The sequence below is a fragment of the Oncorhynchus nerka genome, linkage group LG5, assembly GCF_034236695.1.
Source record: "Oncorhynchus nerka isolate Pitt River linkage group LG5, Oner_Uvic_2.0, whole genome shotgun sequence".
Lineage (NCBI taxonomy): Eukaryota > Metazoa > Chordata > Actinopteri > Salmoniformes > Salmonidae > Oncorhynchus > Oncorhynchus nerka.
Window position 1 is genome coordinate 35,651,792 of NC_088400.1, and position 14,551 is coordinate 35,666,342.

Genomic DNA, 14,551 nt, shown 5'->3' on the forward strand with positions numbered 1-14,551 from the left:
AATGAATTTGTCCTTCGATGCACGCCGAGCACTCGCCCGCTCTGTCTGTCTCCCAGGCCTCACAGACAGCGGCTATGGTTTCACACTTCAAATGAAGAGGGTAGCAGAGCACGAGGCATCTGTTCACTATCTAGCCCGTCAGAGCCAACACGACTGACTGACTCATGCATAGTCTTTTCAAAGCTGAAGTGTGGCCTATCTGGTAACCATGTCAAGACGACAGACTGAAGGTAGCGTGTGATATTGACATGTATCAATCGGTTGTTGTTGTCAAAAATGAACAAACATCTACAGAGAAACGAAGCAAGGATACAGACATTAAAACAGTGACATAAAAGTTGAACAATCTGAAGCTAACATATGACACAGGAATCAAACGTGTTTGTTGCTGTCAAAAAGCCTTGGGCAGGGCCAGGGTAGTATGTGACTCGCAGGCGTTACAACGGCATGTCTATAAAAATAATAATACCACAGGCTCAGGATCTATAAACTCAACTATACTGTAGTCGACCATAACTCGTCAAGTTAGCCGTCACTCAAGCCGTGGCTGCTGCTTCCCATTTCTGCATCTCAGAACAGAAGTGAAAGTTGTGTGAATGTGGTCTTTGTCCAGTCACATGACAGCCCCATGGCTGTGGTTACGAAAAATGGAGTGAGAGAGGGTGACTGGCCAGAGTATGAACTGCAATGGTCTGGAAAAAGTCAAGATGACACATTGTACAGGGGCTTTCCAAATCCTTACGGTCGTGAGCTCCTGAACTGCCCCCAAGCCTGTAATTATGGAGAAGTGCGATCGCTGCAAGAAAGCAGAAGGGACATCCCAAACCACAACAGACCAGCCTGCATTTCTCCCCCGAACCACTTGACTTGCAGTAAAGAGCCTGGCTGATTAAATTACTTTTTCCCCCTTTTTTTCAAACCAACTAATGTGATTCAAAAGCAGAAATGACATTTTATAAGGGTTGGGGAGGAAAAGGCATGACTGAGGGTCCAATGGGGCAGTCACTGTAATGCATAGGGAGGGAAAGGACTTCCAACACCCTCTTATTATGTGCATCATCACTCATAGTGCTGGAAATACAGTTGAAGTCGGAAGTTTACACACACTTAGGTGTGAGTCATTATAATTTGTTTTTCAACCACTCCACACATTTCTTGTTTACAAACTATAGGTTTGGCAAGTCGTTTCGGACAACTACTTTGTGCATGACAAGTCAGTTTTCCAACATTGTGGGAAGCTTGTGGAACGCTACCCGAAACATTTGACTCAAGTTAAAACAATTTAAAGGCAATGCTACCAAATACTAATTGAGCGTATGTAAACTTCTGACCCACTGGGAATGTGATGAAAGAAATAAAAGCTGAAAGAAATAATTCTCTCAACTATTATTCTGACATTTCACATTCTTAAAATAAAATGGTGATCCTAACTGACTGAAGACAGGGCATTTTTACTAGGATTAAATGTCAGGAATTGTGAAACTGAGTTTAAATGTATTTGGCTAAGGTGTATGTAACCTCCGGACTTCAACTGTAAATAGGGTATTTCTGTTTTAATTGTTTTTTATAAATTAGATTTAAAAAATGTAAAAACCTGAATTTGCTTTGTCATTATGGGGTATTGTGTATAGATTGATAATAAAAAAATAAAAACTATTTTAAAGGCTATAACATAACATGTGGAAAAAGTCAAGGGGTCTGAATACTTTCCAAATGCACTGTAAATATCAATGTCACATGGCTGAAGGGGGGGATAATTTTCACTTGTAGAAAAGGTAGGAAGTACGGCTAGATTTCCTATTGCTGTTTAACCAAGCAATGTGATGCATGCTGCTCAATGTACACTGCTCAAGCAGTAGTAGACAGTGGAGCCAGCCTTATGCAGTGTTTAAGTGCTAGTCAGAACTAGGAAAGTCAGAAATGTCCGTCTTGCTTACGGTTTGTACTTAACATGTCAACCAGTCATACATTTTTTTACTAGTTCCGACTAGCACTTGAACGCGGCATTATTTAAGACAAGCAGTCTTAGTTGAGACCCATCAACAAACCCATCTGTCTGTGTGTTCTGTCGGAGTGACTAACAGCTTGCTTAAAAGGGCAACCCACTCCACATGGCAATCAAGAGACATGTCACAAAAATACTGCCTGCAGAGGAAAACAAATCTATGCTGAAGTCACAGCAAAACAATTGTAGGAAAGTTAAGATTTTGTTGACAGAAACCTGAGTTGACTCTATTGCCACAATTATGCAGTATTATTTTCCAATCACCACTTCGAATTGCTCAGCTGACAGTTATGTACATCATGGAGAGACCAGTCCTCAAATAAGCAAACCATTATGGCAATATATTATTGTTGGTTGTCTGTAAATGTTTACTAAAGCTAGAAACAAGAATTCAGCAAGGAACTCAAATCAAAATGTCCAACAACAACAACAAACACATGATCATAAAACAAAACATGTCAATATAGAAGAGGTGAAACCACTACCAACCAAGCTCTTTGAAATCACTTACCTCTACTTTTAAGGATGTGCATCCTCTCAGAAACTCCTTGATATTGGCGATGCATTCGGCTTCGTTCCTCGGTTCCGGACAGTACTAAAACAGACATAAAATAAATTTATAAAAACGGAGATAAATATATAATTAATTCTTTTTTTGGTTTACTATTACAGGCGTTGACGCAAATGACAACTCAGGGTGGGGGAAATAAACAAAGTCACAATCCACTGTATCCTTTCGAATGTTGATATTTTACAGTTTAACAAAGTAACGGTGGACTCTTCCTACGTCTCTCTTTCAGGAATATTGTGTCGGTTTCTTGATAACTGGAAACTCTGAAATCTTTAAATCCAACTTCCGTGCGTTCTAGACAACTGGGAACTCTGAAAAAAACGAGCTCTGATGGGGGAAAAATGGTTTGGAACGGTCAACTTCAATTTCAATGTCAGGGGCTTCATTGGCATGGGAAACATGTGTTTACGTTGCCAAAGCAGGTGAAATAGATCATAAACAAACGGGAAATAAACAATAGAAAAATAACAGTTAAACATTTACAAAAGACGGAATTCCAAGACGGAAATTCAGGCATCTTCCTAGAGTTCTGACTTTTCGACCGTAGCAAATAAGCAATTCATTTTTTTATTGACCAACTTCGACACTCATTGACCTCCATACAAAAACTCCTCACTTGATGAGCGAAGAAAAAAAAAACCTGCTGGGGAAGACAGATTTTGGGCCCATTATACCTGTCGCTTCGCCTCTTCCCCTCGATTATTCCTCAAATGAGGGGATTCGATTAATTTGGGCCGTCCCTAGTTACCACAGACACAAAGTCATAAACCCCGCCTATTTCTACAATTGATTTTCTTAAAATGTGATTTTAAACCTAACCATAACCACACAGATAACCTTATGCCCAACCCTGACATTAAATAAAGACCAAAAAGCATATTTATGGTTTAGATTTTTTTTCTTTTTTCGATATCGACCATTTTTACTTTGTGGCTGTGGTAAATAGTGGAAACCATCAATCAAATCAAATGTATGTGTTTTTTTACATCAACAGATGTCACAAAGTGCTATACAGAATCCCAGCCTAAAAACCCAATCAGCAAGCAATGCATATGTAGGAGTACGGTGGCTAAGAAAAACTCCCTTGAAGGACATGAACCTAAGAAGAAACATAAAAGCCCTGAGTCTGAACTCCGCCCTGTGCAACTGGGTCCTTGACTTCCTGACAGGCCGCCCCCAGGTGGTGAAGGTAGGAAACAACACCTCCACTTCACTGATCCTCAACACTGGGACCCCACAAGGGTGTGTGCTCAAGCCCACTCCTGTACTCCCTGTTCACCCATGACTGTGTGGCCATGCACATCTCCAACTCAATCATCAAGTTTGCAGACAAAACAACGGGTCTGATTACCAACAATGACGAGATAGCCTACAGTGAGGAGGTGAGGGCCCTGTGAGTGTGGTGCCAGCAAAATTACCTCTCACCCAATGTCAACAAAACAAAGGAGCTGATTGTGGATTTCAGAAAACAGCAGAGGGAGCACCCCCCTATCCATATCATCGGGACCACAGTGGAGAAGTGGAAAGCTTCAAGTTCCTCGGCGTACACACCACTGACAAACTGAAATGGTCCACCCACACAGCAATAGTGCCTCTTCAACCTCAGGAGGCTGAAGAAATTTGGCTTGGCACCTAAAACCCTCAAACTTTTACAGATGCACAATTGAGAGCATCCTGTCGGGTTGTATGGTACGACAACTGCACCGCCCACAATGGCAGTGCTCTCCAGAGGGTGGTGCGGTCTGCCCAACGCATTGCCGGGGGCAAACTACCTGCCCTCCAGGACACCTACAGCACCCGATGTCACAGGAAGGCCAAAAAAATAATCAAGGACAGTACAGGTGCATCGAAGCTGGTAACGAGACACTGAAAAACAGCTTCTATCTCAAGGCCATCAGACTGTTAAATAGCCACCGCTAGCACATTAGAGGCTGCTGCCCTATATACATAGACTTGAAATCACTGGCCACTTCAATAATGGAACACTAGTCACTTTAATAATGTTTACATATTTTGCATTACTCATCTCATATGTATATATTGTATTCTATTCAATTGTCTTAGTCTATGCAACACTGACATTGCTCGTCCAAATATTCTTAATTCAATTCCTTTAGATTTGTGTGTATTGTTGTGAAATTGGTACATATTACTTGTTAGATATTACTGCACTGTTGGGACTAGAAACACAAGCATTTCGCTACACCCCGCATTAACATCTGCGAAACACGTGTACGTGACCAATAAAATTTGATTTGAGAGAGGAACCAGGCTCTGAGGGGTGGCCAGTCCACTTTTGTCTGTGCCGGGAGATTCTAAAAGTACATTACCAATCTGGTCCGGGCAGGGGTGTTCTTTCACTGGCGAGAGCTAGGTGCCCCGGTCAAATCCCACGGCGAAGTCGGCACCAAACAAAAGTGACCTAATTAAGCACGCGGTGTAATAAGTAAGACTCTTTTCGCATCTAAAAGTGATTGCTTTTATGTTATGTTTCTGGACCATTCACCACGCTGCCTAATTGACAATAGGACCGAGCGGCGCAGATTGACTTGGTTTGATTGCAGTTCGATTTGAGATAGGCGCTCCTCCTCCACCGTTTTTCCCTGTTCACGTCACGGGCCATAGACCGGTGCCCCCTCGGCTCAGCATAATCGAAAATGCAGTGCAAAACATTTTTTTCTAGTCAGTGACAATCATCAGATTTGAATTGGATAGCCTACAATTAAATTACAAGAATGCCTTCCGCCTAATGTAGCCTGTTAAATTAACCAAGTAGGCTGTGTTCCTTGTTCTACATCTGTGATTCAGCTGATCTGTACAAAATACATTCCCTTCTGGTTCCCGAAATGTAAAAAGAATATACCTTCTAAAAATGCACAGGTTTTGCATAGTATAATGTGCATTAACCTGAATATAAGCATCTTTGGTTACATGATTATATGCGTTTTGGAACATGTTTCGTCATTTTCAGAATGCGGAAACACTTTTCACTTGACAGGAAGTCAGCAATGCATGCAAACCCATAGGAGTTCAGCACTCTTTTACATTATTGATACATTTCTCATCTTAAATTTGCATATTAATGTATTCGACGCTGGTTTAATTAGACTATTGAAGTTACATTACTTCAGCAGGGATTGGTAATTTATTCAAACAATCCCTCCACTGGCGTCGCCAGTGTTTTCTTCTCACGGTTCAAGTTGTTGACTTTGTAAATATTACTTTTCTCCGTTATCACCGTTAGAATGTTGCACGGATAACATTGCAGTAACAATGTTCTGCTTACCTTTGGAACAGTGCCGGGCACGAGCCGCTCCATGAGTTTGCACAAGACGACCCCATCTTTCAGAGATGTTTTCAGAAATTCTTCTGGGTCAGCTATGTTTTTCTTGGGTGAATTAAGCACCCCTAATGATATCAGCCACGTTACGGTCTGCTCCTCTGGGTTCATGGTTCCAATTAACCCTCCTTATTATGCATCCCCACCGAAGGCGCCAAATTACACAACTCCGTATTAAAATGTTACCCACATCCGTGTAACACTTCTGCTTGTTAAAAACGCCGTTTGTACTAGTACTGGGTTCCCCTACTGGTTAATAACAAGCACTGTAGCAATACGTATATTGATGGTGGTTTCCATCCTATGCAATAACCTTTCGCCCTTCCACACCTGAGGCACTGTAGGTGAATTCTGAGCTATGGTTGAATTGCTTTGTGCCTCCAATTCCACTGACATAACATCAGGAAACAGAGAAATCATGTTATCTGAAGGGACACATTCCATATTCAACCGAATGCTGTAGAAAGTGGCGACCACAATTGTGCCTCAGCAAACAGAACAAAATCGGCATTACATTCTAGTGCAACATCTTCATCGACTCCCAAAACTCCAGGAATTAAGTTATTTTGCTTTTGGGCACCATATAAAAATCAACCACTTAGTGGCTAACCATCGTCATTTGCAGACAGTCCGGAACAGCAAACAAAAATCTAAACGACACCAAACAATTCCAAGTAAAAAAAAACGTTTTATTGGCAAAAATAGACATGAAGACTTCCAAGGATTATTTCTCAGCCAGAGTTCTGTCCATGGATCTGCCCACCACGCTTGGTTCCATCACATGATCAGCACTGGTACCTGGAACAGGGAAGCAAATACAGTATATTAAGTATGAAAATGTTACATGTAGCTATTAAAAACTCTTGATTACTGAATTGGTGGTGGTCATACACGTTCGGTTCTCTATGCAGTGGTCCAACATCCACTTGGATCCAACAGGACGGCTTTAATCAGCAATAGTTCCAAAAGATTGCTCATCCTGAAACAAGAAAGTATAAATTAACATCCCGCCATTTCTTTTGGATTACATAAAATTGATAACCCAATCTTTCAGTATCCCCTTCAAATAACGCAATGGTCCGATTTGATTCTCGCTCCCATTCACTTTCCAGCTTGGTTGTTAGGACATGGCTGCTCTTCCGAGTGGTCTCCATTTGAGAATTGGCATGCTTGAGACAAGCTTGATCTTTGACTATGGCACAGAAAAATAAAATGAAATCCACTGTACACAAAAAAAGATTCCTTATTATGAACATTGCCCCTCAGTAAAAAAAAAAAATTGCCAAACATTTTTTGGGATGAGTTGAAAAAAAACCAAGTGCCCAGCAAAGGTGATCTCCTTTTGTGATTCTGCGCATTGTTGACAAGTTAGATGTTGACCCGTAACGTAGGTTTAGTGGCTAATTCATTGTTTATCAAGTAAAATACAATTTCTTAAAATGTATGTAATCAAAATTTTGTAGATAAAAAAAAAGCTACTTCAATTGAACTACATGGATTCGTTTCATTCCCTGGGGCATCCAGTCTCTTGCACACTATACCTTTTGAGCAGACTGCAATTCACGCTAATGAGAAATTAAGTTAACAGACGAGAAACAAAAAGTTTTGCTTTGCTTACCAGCTGTTGACACTATCAGTCGGGTTGAAAAGACTCTGGCGTTTGGTTGTTGGTCTTTGGTAAGGTCGTTGCAAGCCAGCATTGTTTGGCTTTATGGCGATGACTCCATTTCCACTGAGGGAAAACTACACTGATTGACATTTGCGTTGTCCTCCGACAACCCAGTTGGACAATGCAAAGTACAGGACTGCTAAGTGTCATCTACAAGCGTCACAGTTGAAAGCTCTGCATCTCAAATGATCTCTACTTGTTGATGTGCGCTGGGCAATCGGTGTACATTTATGTAATAGTTTGTCACTTTCAGAACATCCATTAGTGTTGCGTAAAGAACTTTGGTTAAAAACTTTATTAGTATACGAAAGCCATATCCATGGGCATAGCAGGACTTAACAGCACTAAATGTACAAAAACTAAACACGCATCACTTGGCAATGATATCAATACATGGGCTGGGGAAATAAAAGTATTTTAACACTTAAAACAAAAAGAAATTGACAGCCTGAAGATAAACATCTCAAAACCTATGCTTGTCCATGGAATTTGACATCCTAGTTTTTTTGCCCTCTCCAACTTTCCACCCACTTATACAAGTAGTGAATGAACACGCATTACGTAGCGGTCGCTTTGATGTCATGTCCAAGTCAATCTCAGTATCTGCTGCGGGCAATTCCTCTATCGACTCTGGTGCCTCCGCGGCCACCACGGGGTGCTCCACGACTTGAGCCACTGTACGCGTCACGAGGAGGGTAGCCTCTCTCGATAGGGGGTGCTGGCCCCCGCTCCTGCCTGCCCATTCGCTCACCACGGCTAGGGGGGTATGGGTCACTTCGACTGCTGGGGTAACTTTCACGACCGCCATAGCCATCCCGGGAACTGCTGCCATAGTCGTCATAGCGACTGCTTCCGCCACTGCCATTGTAGGATGGTTGGGGGGCCCTTGAGGGTGGGGCGCTGCGTGAGTTACCTGCAGGGTCAATGGGTCAGGTAATTGGCAAGTTTCACTTCACACACTTTGCTGAATTATGAGCCAATGTTTTCTGTGAGTATTTCTTAAAAGACTATCAATTGCAACTATACGTTTAAATCTCCAATATGCTAGGGATCTGATCAAAACTTAACATTTAGGTGCTTTCAGCGATTATTTATCCAAGCTTGGGGGATCATAAATTAGGCAATGAAAGCCCTTTGAGCATGCCATGGTTTTGTTGAGCTGCTTTTTCCTTTTAGAATTCCAGTTGTTAGAATCTCACATTGGTCAGTTTTTCAGTGAGGTCTTGATGGTTTTGTGAGGGTCGTTTCACCCTACAAAAACAGATTTGAGCACGACTCCTTGAGGGAGTATTTTGTGACACTGTAGAATGAACATTGAATGGTTAAGAGGCTTTTTGGATGTTTCCCATGCGGTGCATGTAAAGTCTCCAGCTCCCAGGGGGACATTGAGCAGGTTGTGGGAGACTGGAGCAACTTTTGTCCATTATACTTAAGTGGTCAATCTTACCGTAACCACCGTAGGGCTCTCGATAGGCAGCTGCACTAGGGCGCTCCATATAGCTTTTGGGTTCCCGGCCTCCACCATAGCCATCACGCTCACTAGTGAAAGGAATGGTGTAACGTTACTTATGTCAACGGAACTCAACCAATCTTTAGAGTCACAAGTCAAACATACCTGTAGCCCCTGGACATTGACCCATAGTCATCACGGGAACTGGATTGGGGATAATCCCTTGGTGGTGGTGCGTAGTCCCTTGTATCCCTGGAACTCGTATAGTCCCGGCTAGAATAGCTGTCAAAATGGGAAAACATGCCACTTGTATAAATAAGCAATTTGACAAATGTTATAAGTAACATTAAGAACATGTAACCAACCGCAAACAGAGTAGTAAGATATTTGTTGAATGGGCAAACCCACCTGTCCTTTGTGCTGTAATAGTCATCCCTTGGTGATGGGTAATCATCCCTTCTGGACATCGACTCTCTGCGGGGAGGGGGTGGGCCATAGGGGTCCCTGTCCCTGGACATGGGAGCTAAAGAAAACAAGATCTGGCAGTAATTATCAGGAGAACAGAAGTCTGTGGCACTACGTGGTTAGTCATTCCTTACAGCAATAAGTTCAAGAGAGGTATTCACACTTACTTCTACCCATAGGAGAAGGAGCGTGTCTCTTGGGTGGGGGGCCTCCATTACGAATCGGAGGTCCTCTCTTCAGTGGTGGGGGGCCTCTGGATGAAATCCCTTTGAAAAAGGGTTCTACAATTCCTATGTTATCATAGTAGTCTTTTGGCAGACAAGAAATGCAAATATTAATGGCAAACTCAGCACTCACGAAACAATGTGAAAAAGTAATTTCAAAAGACATAAATGCCAGTTTCACAGCCTACATACATATCCCAATGTAAGTTTTTTTTAAATAATACTATTCATAAATGCCCAATACAACAACTCCGGTGAGTACTTCCGCAAAGTTACCTCTGGATGGTGGACCCCTCATTCCACTTGGTGCTCCTCTAGATCCTCGAAGGCCTCTAGGGGGACCACGGCTGCGTGGATGCATGGGTGGTGGGCCGCGTCCAAAAGTAGGTTTCGTAGCTTGTTCAACCTTGATTGGCTTTCCATCAAGGGACTTTTAAAAAGAGATTGAAGTGAACATTAGGAATACACTAGGGTCATTTAAGTAGATGAAAAAAAGGAAACAACTTTACCTTCCCATTCATTTCACGTGCAGCATCCTTTGCATCTGCAGGACTCTCAAAGGTCACAAAAGCAAAACCTCTTGATTTGTTTGTTTCCCGATCTTTCATCAACAGAACTGGAAAGAAAAAAATAGATATTTAATGCAGACACAAGAAGATAGGTTACAAAATATTAATCTGAACTGATGCTCAGAATTGAGGTATTGGTGTTTTTTTCCCCAGCTCATTGCTTATCAAAACCATTGTTATTCACTTAATTGCTCATAATTGAGATCCAAGCAGTTCCAATATGCATAAGTTCTGTCCTCATACAATAGCAAGAGTAATGTCTTTATTGGGACATAACTATTGCAATGTAACAGCAATCCATTTAGGTGTATTCTTCATAACCAAGATAAAATAAACATTAAAAAAATATGTACCTTCTACTATTCTGCCATATTTGCTGAAATACTTCTCAAGGGCCTTTTCGTCAGTTTCAGTGTCCAGGCCTCCGATGAATAGCTTCCCTGGTCGGTCTGCCTCTGCCATATTTGCGTCGGTTTAATCTAATAGGAGAAAATAGTTTAAAGCCACCAGATCGACTGTTTGTGCAACAAATGAGCATGCTTGGACTAAGGCATGTTGGGGAAAACAAATTGTCCTCCCTCCAGACCTCGGTTTCGAAACATGCCGTTAACTAGCTAACGTTAGCTTAATATTTGATTCGGGTCTACGTGGTGTCTAGCAAGTTAATGTGTTGTGTAACTAACGTTATCTACTTAATTACGATTAGAAAGTTAATGTACAATGTTATTGTATATTTGTTAAGCTTTAACATGCAGGACAAAATGGCGTCGAAAGTGGAATGAATGGCTAGCTAACATTTCCAAACCAAACGTATCTCTGCCAATTCCCATCCAGCCAGGACATCAATTATACTAGCTCGAGTTACCTGGCAAGTAAGCGGATTTACAAACTAGTTCGTTTAAATCAGAATTACCACGTGGGACCATGCCAGTCCAAGTGCATTATTAGTAACTTAACAATAAACGTGCATTTAACAATAAATAACAACCGGACAAAACTGTGGGTTCATTCAACAAAACTCAAAATGGCGACTAGTTCATTTGAAGCTGGCTAGCTGTTAGTCGGATGTTAAAAAATAGGTGCATGCATAAATGTATGGGGGTTTTATCTGATTTTAACGTGAGTTGGACGTTTACTATCTGCAAAACATTGTGCACAAAATACATTTGAACGGTGCTTGACACCTACCTCTACGATTTTCTCAACGCGCTGGCGCCTCAAGAAAACTGCGAAACGATGGATGTAAATTTATAACGATCACGTGCTACACGCATCCGGAAGTAGCTGGCAATTTATGCATATTCTATCTGAAAAACCAGCACAGCAAAGAGTAAAACCACTGCCTCTTTTTTATGTGCATGTCTGATATAATTTTTCATATTCTATTTTATTCAATGTTTTGTTTTATTCTAATGGGAATACAAATATAGAACATTGACAGCATTGAACAGTAATAATGTTATAGGTAGGTTGCTTGCAACATTTCAACTAACACGACTTTAGAGAAGACCAAGAGCACAGATGGAACAAGGAGGGTTAGTTGTAAATATATTTGCCAAGAGTCTGGAAGACTAACCAATCAAACGTATCGTCCGCCCCACTTCTTAATGACAACCAAACGAACGACGGGTTGGATGTGTGCTAGTAGACAAGGCAGTGGCTTTGGTTGGACAGTTGGAAAGCTTGCTGATGAAAGTGGTTTGAGGGAGTTGGAGGTTGGCCCTTCTGTGGTGATAGGGGATGTTCCTCCATGGTTACTGTCAGATCCCGTTGTTGGTCTAACCTTGGTTAGATTTTTAATGAATTTATTTGCAAATTATGGTGGAAAATAAGTATTTGGTCACCTACAAACAAGCAAGATTTCTGGCTCTCACAGACCTGTAACTTCTTCTTTAAGAGGCTCCTCTGCCCTCCACTCGTTACCTGTATTAATGGCACCTGTTTGAACTTGTTATCAGTATAAAAGACACCTGTCCACATCCTCAAACAGTCACACTCCAAACTCCACTATGGCCAAGACCAAAGAGCTGTCAAAGGACACCAGAAACAAAATTGTAGACCTGCACCAGGCTGGGAAGACTGAATCTGCAATAGGTAAGCAGCTTGGTTTGAAGAAATCAACTGTGGGAGCAATTATTAGGAAATGGAAGACATACAAGACCACTGATAATCTCCCTCGATCTGGAGCTCCACACAAGATCTCACCCCGTGGGGTCAAAATGATCACAAGAACGGTGAGCAAAAATCCCAGAACCACACGGGGGGACCTAGTGAATGACCTGCAGAGAGCTGGGACCAAAGTAACAAAGCCAATCAGTAACACACTATGCCGCCAGGGACACAAATCCTGCTGTGCCAGACGTGTCCCCCTGCTTAAGCCAGTACATGTCCAGGCCCGTCTGAAGTTTGCTAGAGAGCATTTGGATGATCCAGAAGAAGATTGGGAGAATGTCATATGGTCAGATGAAACCAAAATATAACATTTTGGTAAAAACTCAACTCGTCATGTTTGGAGGACAAAGAATGCTGAGTTGCATCCAAAGAACACCATACCTACTGTGAAGCATGGGTGGAAACATCATGCTTTAGGGCTGTTTTTCTGCAAAGGGACCAGGACGACTGATCCGTGTAAAGGAAAGAATGAATGGGGCCATGTGTCTGAGATTTTGAGTGAAAACCTCCTTCCATCAGCAAGGGCATTGAAGAAGAAACGTGGGTCTTTCAGCATGACAATGATCCCAAACACACCGCCCGGGCAACGAAGGAGTGGCTTCGTAAGAAGCATTTCAAGGTCCTGGAGTGGCCTAGCCAGTCTCCAGATCTCAACCGCATAGAACATCTTTGGAGGGAGTTGAAAGTCCGTGTTGCCCAGCAACAGCCCCAAAACATCACTGCTCTAGAGGAGATCTGCATGGAGGAATGGGCCAAAATACCAGCAACAGTGTATGAAAACCTCGTGAAGACTTACAGAAAACGTTTGACCTCTGTCATTGCCAACAAAGGATATATAACAAAGTATTGAGATAAACTTTTGTTATTGACCAAATACTTATTTTCCACCATAATTTGCAAATAAATTCATTCAAAATCCTACAATGTGATTTTCTGGATTTTTTTTTCTCATTTTGTCTGTCATAGTTGAAGTGTACCTATGATGAAAATTACAGGCCTCTCATCTTTTTAAGTGGGAGAACTTGCACAATTGGTGGCTGACTAAATACTTTTTTGCCCCACTGTACATGTAGGTATAGTTAGTGACTATCAGGCCTTCACATTTGAATTGCTGCAAAGAAGCCACTACTAAAGGACACCAATAAGAAGAAGAGAATTGCTTGGGCCAAGAAACACGAGCAATGGACATTAGACCGGTGGAAATCTGTCCTTTGGTCTGATGAGTCCAAGTTTAAGATTTTTGGTTCCAACCGCTGTCTTTGAGAAGCAGAGTAGGTGAACGGATGATTTCCGCATGTGTGGTTCCCACCGTGAAGCATGAAGGAGGAGGTGTGATGGTGCTTTGCTGATGACACTGATTAATTTCGAATTCAAGGCACACTTAACCAGCATGGCTACCACAGCATCCTGCAGCGATACACCATCCCATCTGGTTTGCGCTTAGTGGGACTATCATTTGTTTTTCAACAGGACAATGACCCAAAACACACCTCCAGGCAGTGAAAGGGCTATTTGACCAAGGAGAGTGATAGAGTGCTGCATCAGATGACCTGGCCTCCACAATCACTCAACCTCAACCCAGTTGAGATGGTTTGGGATGAGTTGGACCGCAGGGTGAAGGAAAAATAGCCAACAAGTGCTCCGCATATGTGTGAACTCCTTAAAGACTGTTGGAAAAACATTCCTCATGAAGCTGGTTGAGAGAATGCCAAAAGTGTGTAAAGCTGTCATCAAGACAAGGGTTGGCTACTTTGAAGAATCTCAAATATATTAGGATTTGTTTAAACCTGTTTGGGTCACTTCAACAACAAAAAATGGTTATTTCATATTTTTGATGGACTGTCATTTCTCTTTGCTTATTTCAGCTGTTCTTGCCAAAATATGGAATTGGTCTTTTACCAAATAGGGCAATCTTCTGTATACCACCCCTACCTTGTCACAACACAACTGATTGGCTCAAACGCATTAAGGAAAGATATTCCACAAATTAACGTTTAACAAAGCATACCTTTTAAAGAGATTTGAAACAAGATATAATTGATATTGGTAAAATGTAAGATGTCAGAGCTATTTTTATAGATGTGTG

At 41.8% G+C, this 14,551-nt stretch overlaps 2 protein-coding genes across 8 annotated transcripts in view; both read right to left on the bottom strand.

The window, feature by feature from the left end:
- LOC115129398 (rho guanine nucleotide exchange factor 6-like) overlaps nt 1–6,152 on the bottom strand; it is a 29,265-nt gene extending 23,113 nt beyond the window's left edge. For 2 of the 5 annotated variants that reach the window (XM_029659691.2, XM_029659690.2), the window contains exons 1-2: nt 5,863–6,148; nt 2,517–2,600 (exon numbers count right to left, since the gene is read on the bottom strand). In XM_029659691.2, the coding sequence (XP_029515551.1) occupies nt 2,517–2,600; nt 5,863–6,027 (249 nt within the window). In that variant the 5' untranslated portion in view covers nt 6,028–6,148. Of the gene's footprint in view, nt 1–2,516; nt 2,601–3,250; nt 3,270–5,862 lie in introns of those variants that run through there. The other 3 variants (XM_029659692.2, XM_065018592.1, XM_029659694.2) reach the window with 2 other exon arrangements.
- Nucleotides 6,153–6,584: 432 nt separating this feature from the next.
- Nucleotides 6,585–11,586, bottom strand: LOC115129401 (RNA-binding motif protein, X chromosome-like). Of its 3 annotated transcripts, XR_010463939.1 has the most exons (10): nt 11,482–11,586; nt 10,647–10,772; nt 10,234–10,340; nt 10,001–10,154; nt 9,668–9,808; nt 9,444–9,558; nt 9,201–9,317; nt 9,033–9,124; nt 6,808–6,895; nt 6,585–6,714 (listed from the first exon to the last, which is right to left on the bottom strand). XR_010463939.1 is itself a non-coding variant. In XM_029659699.2 (9 exons), exons 2-9 carry the CDS (start codon nt 10,753–10,755, stop codon nt 8,182–8,184), a joined length of 1,125 nt encoding a protein of 374 aa, XP_029515559.1. In that variant the 5' UTR covers nt 10,756–10,772; nt 11,482–11,586; the 3' UTR covers nt 7,866–8,181. The 3 variants fall into 3 exon arrangements, 2 of the variants coding, with proteins under 2 accessions (XP_029515559.1, XP_029515558.1); XM_029659699.2 differs by lacking the exons at nt 6,585–6,714; nt 6,808–6,895 and adding an exon at nt 7,866–8,498 and having other exon boundaries at nt 9,668–9,781; XM_029659698.2 differs by lacking the exons at nt 6,585–6,714; nt 6,808–6,895 and adding an exon at nt 7,866–8,498.
- Nucleotides 11,587–14,551: the final 2,965 nt, after the last annotated feature.

What these genes read in the sequence shown, in the direction of transcription:
- LOC115129401 (XM_029659698.2), bottom strand. Translation starts at nt 10,755, where the DNA reads ATGGCAGAGGCAGACCGACCAGGGAAGCTATTCATCGGAGGCCTGGAC. An exon ending in CACGTGAAATGAATGGGAAG is followed by an intron (nt 10,155 to 10,233) that starts GTAAAGTTGTTT and finishes TCTTTTTAAAAG; the next exon opens with TCCCTTGATGGAAAGCCAAT. An exon ending in TATTACAGCACAAAGGACAG is followed by an intron (nt 9,318 to 9,443) that starts GTGGGTTTGCCC and finishes CCATTTTGACAG; the next exon opens with CTATTCTAGCCGGGACTATA.